This window comes from Mustela nigripes, chromosome 6, assembly GCF_022355385.1.
Source record: "Mustela nigripes isolate SB6536 chromosome 6, MUSNIG.SB6536, whole genome shotgun sequence".
Taxonomy (NCBI): Eukaryota; Metazoa; Chordata; class Mammalia; order Carnivora; family Mustelidae; genus Mustela; species Mustela nigripes.
Genome location: NC_081562.1, coordinates 87,316,516 through 87,325,442, shown reverse-complemented (window position 1 = coordinate 87,325,442; position 8,927 = coordinate 87,316,516). Strand labels below are relative to the sequence as shown.

At 50.6% G+C, this 8,927-nt stretch overlaps 1 protein-coding gene across 1 annotated transcript in view; it reads left to right on the top strand.

The window, feature by feature from the left end:
* Window positions 1–449: 449 nt before the first annotated feature.
* The window catches only part of LOC132020706 (keratin, type II cytoskeletal 73), an 11,343-nt gene continuing 2,865 nt past the window's right edge, over window positions 450–8,927 (top strand). The window contains exons 1-7 of the mRNA XM_059404857.1: window positions 450–896; window positions 2,448–2,662; window positions 3,472–3,532; window positions 4,173–4,268; window positions 5,062–5,226; window positions 7,549–7,674; window positions 8,066–8,286. Of these exons, the coding sequence (XP_059260840.1) occupies window positions 450–896; window positions 2,448–2,662; window positions 3,472–3,532; window positions 4,173–4,268; window positions 5,062–5,226; window positions 7,549–7,674; window positions 8,066–8,286 (1,331 nt within the window). The remainder of the gene's footprint in view (window positions 897–2,447; window positions 2,663–3,471; window positions 3,533–4,172; window positions 4,269–5,061; window positions 5,227–7,548; window positions 7,675–8,065; window positions 8,287–8,927) is intronic.

Genomic DNA, 8,927 nt, shown 5'->3' with positions numbered 1-8,927 from the left:
CAGTTCAGTCAAGGTCCCCGATCTGATCCTGGTAGAGTTGTGAGATCTCTCACAGGTGAGGCTATCAATTAAAGGTCTTCCTCTGCACCCCTGCAATCCAGCCTCCCCCCTCCCTGAGGAAGGGCAATTGAGGCTGTGACAAACCTCTCAACCAAGATCTTTCTAGGGATAATTTGGTCAGGCCAATTATCCCATGTTAATTAGATAAGACTCAAATTATATGAGCAAGCCTTGCAAGCCCAGCACTTTGGGGGTTTTCAAGTTATTTACCTGGTGTCTCTGATTTTCCTGGGAGAAAATGATTTTTTGCTCCCAGGCAAACTAAACCCACAAATTAGGGCAGTGGCTTCCTCCTGAGCCCTATAAATGGGGAGCCCGAGATTGTAGGCTGGCGAATTGCATCTCAGCTAAGGATTAGCACCTTATTCCATCTCTCTGGCCTTCTCAGCATGAACCGCCAATTCACCTACAAGTCGGGAGTTGCTACCAAAGGGGGCTTCAGTGGCTGCTCAGCAGTGCTCTCAGGGGGCAGCTCATCCTCCTACCGGGCAGGGGGCAAAGGATTCAGTGGGGGCTTTGGAAGCCGGAGCCTCTACAGCCTGGGGGGAACCCGGAGCATCTCCCTCAACATGGCCAGTGGCAGTGGGCGGGCAGGAGGCTATGGGTTTGGTCGAGGCCGGGCCAGTGGCTTTGCTGGCAGCATGTTTGGAAGTGTGGCCCTGGGACCCGTGTGTCCATCTGTGTGCCCTCCAGGGGGCATCCACCAGGTCACCATCAACAAGAACCTCCTGGCCCCCCTCAACGTGGAGCTGGACCCGGAGATCCAGAAAGTGCGCACCCAGGAGCGGGAGCAGATCAAGGCTCTGAACAATAAATTTGCCTCCTTCATCGACAAGGTGGGACTTTTTGGAGCAAGCCAAGCATAGAACCCCTTCCTTCCTCTACTTTCACTGCCCTCAGGGGCTCCCTGTCTGAAGGAGAGGAAGGCAGGACACTCCCCAGGATGCAGACACGGTGAGGACAGAGCAGGGAAGAACTGGACAAACCTGAAATCAGTGCTGAGGGGCTGGTGGTGGTAGGGATTGGTCAGAGGGGCAGGAGGAGACAAGGAGTTTGATTTGGGAAGGTTTCCAGGAGGCAGGAGAAGTGGCCTCAAAGTTGAAAGTTGGAGAGTAACAGTTTAAGAAACTAGGAAGCTGGACAATGGAGAACTCCATGGCAGCCTAAGATATCTATAAAGCCATGGGACTCAGTTTCTCCTCTCATGAGACCCAGACCAGCTCCCAGACCAACCAGATTCTGGTTGAAAGACAGACTCATAGCTTATAATATTCCCAGTGTACAAGGTGAGGCAGATGGGGATCAGTGATGTACTAGAGCTGTGGTCCTGTAAAGTGCTCCCCAAACCAGCAGCATTAGGATTGCCTGGGCACGTGTAGAATGCACATTCTCAGGCCTTGTCTCATACCTACTGAATCATGAGCTCTCCAGTGAGACCAGGAGCCCCCAGGTGATGCTAATGCCCACTTGAGCTTGAGAACCCCTGAGGATCAATGGGGTAACAAGGCCATGGGAAACAGAGACTTCCTGAGCACAGGGGAGCAGGGGAAGCTCAGTGGGGTGACAGTGAGTAGGGTGGCAGAGCATGAATAAGAGTTCACTGGTTGGAGGTGGGGAAAGGAAGCCTAGGGAGAGGGAGCCACCCCACATAGCATGGTAGGCTTGTCAGGAGCATGAGGAGAATTTGGCTTTGTGAGAGTCAGGTGAATGGTGAAGGAGGAGAAGGAAGGGGTGGGCACATTGTGAAGAGCACAGGGAGGAATTTGGATTCGGTCCTGCAGATGATAGAAAACCACCAGGGCATTTTGAGCAAGGGAATTGTATGGCCTTTGCAGGCTACAACTTGAGAATGCTGGTTCTTTCCCTGGAGAAATGCTCTGAGATCAGAGAGATGGACATGAAAGCAGTATAGGAAGGCCCAAGACCCTCAGTCAACTGAGTACCTGCCTCTGACTGGGCTGGGAGATACTATGATGGAGGAGACTAAGAGAAGACAAAGCACAGGCCAGACCACCAGGCCCTGAGTAGGGGTGTTCAAGAGTGTGAAGGCCAGGACAGGCCAGCTTATGTGTATAAGGATTTGCCTTAGAGAGGTGGCCTGGGCTGCCCGTGGATACTGGTCCAGGCGGATTTTAGACAGATGCAGAGGAAACAGCTCTGAGTAGCAGGAAATGAAGATGCGGTCCTGCCTGCTCATAGAGCTGTCCCTAGAAAGGGAACCTTGGTCAAACAAATGGCCCTGGGTCGGGGAGGGCTGTGAGGGATATTTCCTAAGGGCTGAGGGTTACCCTTTAAGCTAATGTAGCACAGGACAGCACAGCCAATGTCCAGGAAAGGAAACCACACAGCCTCCCTACTGAACGAGTACCTGTTGATTTGGGTCCCAGGTGCGGTTCCTGGAGCAGCAGAACCAGGTGCTGGAGACCAAGTGGGAGCTGCTGCAGCAGCTGGACCTGAACAACTGCAAGAACAACCTGGAGCCCATCCTCGAGGGCTACATCAGCAACCTGCGGAAGCAGCTGGAGACGCTGTCCGGGGACAGGGTGCGGCTGGACTCGGAGTTGAGGAGCATGCGGGATGTGGTGGAGGACTACAAGAGGAGGTGAGTGGGACCCTGCACCTAGGCTGACTGGCCTGCCAGAGCTGGGCTTTCCCAGCAGGCACTGGGACACTTGCCACTGACCTCAGGGTCACGGAGCTTGGATGAGAGTGGCCCATCCTGAGTTCCCCTATCCAGGCAAGATGAGGCCGTCTCTAGGTGGCTGGGCAATCTGGAGAGTGGAGAGTCGGCCTCTCAGGCAGTGAGAGGACTTCATGGCAATTGGTCATCTCCTTGGCATGCTCCCTCCTGCTCCCCACTGGAGAGAGCCTCCCAGCTCCTAAGCTTGCTCAGTGGGTTCCCAAGTTCCAAGAACCACCTCCCACTGCCTCAACCCAGCAGGGCAGGGAGTTGAAGTTCCTCTAATCTCTTTCAAGTTGTGGACATTTGGGCCATGTTCCCTCTTCCTGTTCCAGGGGATAGTTCTGGCTTCCTTAAGACTCATGCTTTGAGATGGGGTGAAGTTATTAACAGGGGTTGCAGGCAGCTGGAGTGACATAGGAATCACAGCTAAAAGAGACACCAGGATGTTCTTGTGATTTGGAAATTTAATGGGAAGAGGAAGGACCTACTTACTCTCCAGGTATCAGGGGAAATCCAGACCCCAAATTATCTGGTCCCTGGCCTGGGAGGGAATTGCTTGAAAACCCTGTCTGTAGCACCAGCTAAGAAGTCCTAATGAGTTGGACAGGTTTGCAAAGGTATAGAACAATACCTGCTATATGGGACATAGTGTGGGCAACTAGTTTTCTGCTTTCATGATGAGAACACACACGCACCCTGCCTTGCTCACCACAATGCTTTTCCTGAAGGTACGAGGAGGAAATTAACAAGCGCACAACTGCCGAGAATGAATTTGTGGTGCTCAAGAAGGTGAGGAGGGGGTGCATATTTGTCGTAACCTAGGCGGTGGAGTATGGAGGGCAGGGGAGATAACAGAGGTGAGGCTGAGGTCTGTGCTCCTTGTAGAATGACCTCAAACAGAAGAGCCAGAGGAGGATGGAGGGATGTACTGCTTGGGACATCTTGGGACCCTTTGATGTTAACCTAGAATATATCAGCTTGTCTGCTTTTTATATTTGGTGTGAGTGGGCAGGAGCCCAGATGTGGATAGTCAATGCCCAGGTTGTGTCCACTTTGGCTTGGGAAACAGGACATGCTTTGAGAAGAGCTGAGGTTTACCTTCCAACTCTGCCTGTCTCTGGCAAAGCACCGTGGCTGTCCTGGGCTCTGACTGCTGAATGACCCCTGCGTGGGAGAGAGCACTCTCTTATAAACCCTCTCTTTGAGAAATAGAGCAATAACAAGTTTCCATTTTGGACGGGGCACAGAGGAGTTCCAGAGACTTGCAGTGAGTCTTAGGTGGAAGTCCTGTTCCTGCCTTCTGGGTCTTGACTCCATTCCCTGAGGGCAGCTTGCTAATCTCAGTGTTGGTGCTCAGATGCCAGTTCCTGGGAGAGCCTTGTCTGGGCTTCGAGAATGGCAATGTCAGGGCATCTCTGGATTCCTTTAGGATGTGGATGCAGCTTACATGAGCAAGGTGGAACTGCAGGCCAAGGTGGATGCTCTGGATGGAGAAATCAAGTTCTTCAAATGCCTGTATGAAGGGGTAAGTTTCCATCCCCCAGTCCTACCCCCAGATCTGTCTTCAAATGCCTGTGTGAAGGTGTAATGCTCCACCCAGTCCTATTCCCAGCTGTGTCTTCTGAAAGTATGGATATGTGAATGAATGAGTGGTTGGTTATTTATTCCTTAGTAACTTTAAGAGCCCAGGGGATCTCCAGCATTTGGATGCCGGGGGCCATGTTGACCAAAGGAAAGCATGACTTCTATCTCAGTGCTCCCAAATGATGTGTGCCATCAGTCCTAGCCTGGCCTCCAGATGTCCTAGTCTCATTTCCTTCAGGAAGCCATGGGTCCTTACAGGGTTCCCACTGGTTTTCGCAAGGATAGTCTCATTTCTGCCTGTCTTCTCCCTTAACCTTGGGTGTCTCCCTGGGTCTTGAGAAGGAATCTCCAGAGACAGAGGTAGGGAGTCTTCACACCCTTTCTACTGCCTCTGACCATCTGGCTTCAAGCCCAAACCTGTTGGCCAAGCATATATGGGCTTCTGTGTCCTTAATGTCTCTTGTGTTGTGGCCAGGTTGTCTCCCCACTATTTCCTATACTCCTGACTTGTCTCAAATGACAAACATATAGGCTGTTTTCTTTCTTCCTGAGCTGCTTCAAACTCATTCAACAGTTTTCAGATGTGGTATTGAGACATCAATGGGGGGTTTGGTGGAATGTATCTTGCATCTATTTAGGAGGGCCTAAGAGATCTCCTGCTAGGAAAGGGCTATCACCTTGGCACCTTCCTCTGCACACAAAAGGCATTTCATATTTCCTTCTTTCCCATGTAGGAGATTGCTCAGATACAGTCCCACATCAGCGACACATCTGTCATCCTGTCCATGGACAATAACCGGAACCTAGACCTGGATAGCATCATTGCTGAGGTCCGTGCTCAGTATGAGGAGATTGCCCTGAAGAGCAAGGCTGAGGCTGAGGCACTGTACCAGACCAAGGTGGGCTGCACACCTCCCTGGAGTCCATGGCCCACCATCTCCCACACATTTGCTGGGAGCACAGAACTGTCCTGGGTGCTGGGGGGAACCCAAAAGGCGGAGAAGATGAAGCTCTTAGACTGATCTACTTAGACTGGGACAGCCATGGGAAGACATCTACAGCCAAGCGCAAATGAATGTGGCACAGACAGAGTCCGGGATGTTGAGCAGACAAAGGTTAGGGGACCAGGTGGGGCAGGTCAGGACTGACTTCCTGGAGGCAGAGGGTTTTGAACTGAGTCTGAGAGGGAGCAAAACATAGGTAGTTAGCATCTCAACTCCCTCATTAATTACAATAAATTAGGGGGTCTCTTGAGTGTGATCTGAGATCAGGTAATTCCTACCTTTCATTCAAGTCCAACTGAAAGGATAAAGGGGGAGTATGAGTCCCTTAGATCTTAACTCCTCTAATGGGTTGTGGGTGGGGAAATAATTCTTTAGATAATTTGGTTTCTCAGATCAAGATGACAGCTTCCTAATTGTTCCATGCTGCTTATCGAGTTCCTTCTCAGGGGAGATTCACACACTTGAGGACTTATCTTGTCCCTCCCCCTGCCTCCTTGACACTGTAAGGACAGAAGGATGTGGCCAGCAGGGCTGAGAGGAAGGGCCCAGGCAACCACAACTTTAATCCTTGATAAAAGTTCAAACTCAAGACTCTAGTTCCCCACATCCCTTCATGTGACTGCTGTAAGCCAGTGTCTGGGATGGCCATGTGGCCATGTGGCCCAGCCATTCTGGATTTTCAGTGGTCAGTGCCTAACCCCAGGTTCCTTCCAGAGGAGTCAGGCAGGTCTGCACAGACATGATTTTTGGGTCACTTGCTATTTGGGGTTACCAAATAGCAAGTGACACTGGCACTTCTTCATTTGTGGGTAAGCATTTAAGGACCAGAGTTTCATTAGTGTAGTTCTAACAACAGAATTATGAGGTCTTATTATTATTGTTTCCCTCTCAAAATGAAGAAACCAGGGTTCATGTGGTGTCAGTAACCTGCCAAGCTCACTTAGCTGGTAAGTGATGGAACTGGATTGAATCTAGATGACTGACTGCTAATTCCACAGTGTTTGGACAAAAGATCAGGACATGACTCTGGTAAGAAGTGTTTATAGTGAGGATTTGGGGTAGGCTAGGAGCGGAACAGAGAAGGATGCTCACCTGTTGGCTTCAAAAGGATACTGCTTTGAACTGGGGAAGTTAGTGCCTCCCTCTCTGTCGGTGTGTAGGGGGAGCCATCCTGCTCACACAGTATTGCAGAAAAGCAGGAAAAGACCACTTGTTTTGCCCCAGTGTTTATCATCCCAAGATTAGCACCAAAGATAAAACATAGGATCATAGTGAGAATCCCCCCTGCCTTGTAGGGGACCTGGAACCTTTAAGAGGAATCCTGAACCTAGGACCTTGTTAGGGTCAGATATGACAACCCCCAAGGCCAAGTACCAGGAGCAGAGAGAAACAGTGCACAGCCACCAGAGTTCTGAATTTTTCCTCATGACCGGAAAGACTTCCAGTAGCCTGGGACCCAGCTGAGCTACGAAGAGGAAGAAGTCACAGAGAAAACAGGTCCCTGCCATCCAGTCATGCTAAATTTGACAGGGAAAACACAGAAAGTTGTGCTTGTAGTACAGTGTGGTAAGATCCTATGGACTGGAGTGCCAGGAGTTATGGAAATAGAAGGACACCCAACTGGGAAATCAAAGAAGGCCTCCTGGAAGAAGTGACTCTGCCCTGGCTGAGTTGGAAATAGCTAAGGAAAAGATGAAAATGGATGAGAAAGGGTTTTCCAGGTGGAAGTAGTGGCTCATGCAAAGACTCAGAGACTTGAGAGCACAGGGGACATTTAGGGAACATGGAACTGTTGGCACAGGTGTACAGACAAGTAGATGAAGGGCAAGAGCAATGAGAAAGGAGTCTGGAGAGACTGGTGGATGACAAACCTGAGAACACCTTGATGCCGTGCTCATAGTTTAAATTTGACCTTGACTTTGAAGGGCTGTGTGTAGAGGAGCATCATAGTTGGAGTTGAGTGTTTTAAAGTTGCAGTGCAGAGAGTAGAGGCTTTCAAGAGTTCTTATGGCCAAATCTAACCATCAGTGAGGTGACTGTGCTTAAGGCAAACATATATTCAATGAGTGGATGGTTGAGTGAGAGGCTGTTGGTAGGCCTGGTGAGATTGAGGTCCCCCATCCACCCCTCACACCCTGAAGACAAAAGCACAGTCTGCCAGGCTGAGCTCAGCCAGGCCCTGAGTTGAGGTCTCTACTTTGCTCCCTGTCCCCCTAGTTCCAGGAGCTTCAGCTAGTGGCCGGCCGGCATGGGGATGACCTCAAACACACCAAGAATGAGATCTCTGAACTGACTCGACTTATCCAAAGACTGCGCTCGGAGATTGAGAGTGTGAAGAAGCAGGTGAAGGGGCTTTGGCGGGTCCTGGCTTATCTCCCAAGGGAGGAGTGAACTGCTTATCACACGTAACTGCACTGGGCCTCTCTCCTGCTCTTGGTTCTCCATCTCAGAACCTGGTTTCTCAGATGGACCCCCTGGTCTCATCCCCAACACTTAACCTCCCATCTGAGTCTGGAACAATTGGAAGGGTCTTTTCAGAAAGCCTGCTAGCAGAGAGTAACAATCCTCTCTGACCCACGTTGGCAGGACTTCTTCACCATGAATGTGGCTTTGCTTTAGGAAGTGGGGTCAGATAGAGGAAGGTCTGACCACAGTCAGCTCATTTGGGTGAGGGGTCAGGGGAGGCCCAGAGAGCCCTAGAATTCATGGGAAAATACTACCTCCTGACCCTCAGTGTGCCAACCTGGAGACGGCCATCGCTGATGCCGAGCAGAGGGGCGACTGTGCCCTGAAGGACGCCCGGGCCAAGCTGGACGAGCTGGAGGCCGCCCTGCACCAGGCCAAGGAGGAGCTGGCCCGGATGCTGCGCGAGTACCAGGAGCTCATGAGCACGAAGCTGGCCCTGGACGTGGAGATCGCCACCTATCGCAAGCTGTTGGAGGGCGAGGAGTGCAGGTGGGTGGTGGGAGGGCTCTTAGAATGTTGGGGGTGGAAGAACTTTTGGAATCTCCCGACTCAGTTTCCCAGAGTGTGGGAGAAGTTGCTGGAGGGCCTGGAGACACTTCTCACGTCAACCCCAAGCAGCTTGAAACAGCAGCAGTCAGTGAATGAGATGGTGATGTCCTTTTCATTTCTCCTATGACTTTCCAGAGTAGGACGGGAGAAAGTCTCAGTGTGGTGCTGTTGCTGTTGTGTCTTTAACACTGCCCTGACCATTGCAAATATCCCTATTAATAAAGAGACAGTAGATCTCAGGTTCAGAGCCTCTGGCAGACAATAATATCTAGCCAAAAAATTTTAAATTAGTTTCTTTTCATTATATATATTTTTAAATTTATTTATTTTTTTCAGCGTAACAGTATTCATTGTTTTTATACCATACCCAGTGCTCCATGCAATACGTACCCTCTCTAATACCCACCACCTGGTTCCCCCAACCTCCCACCCCCCATCCCTTCAAAACCCTCAGATTGTTTTTCAGAGTCCATAGTCTCTCATGATTCACTTCCCCTTCCAATTTCCCTCAACTCCCTTCTCCTCTCCATCTCTCCTTGTCCTCCATGCTATTTGTTATGCTCCACTTATTTGTGGAGCAT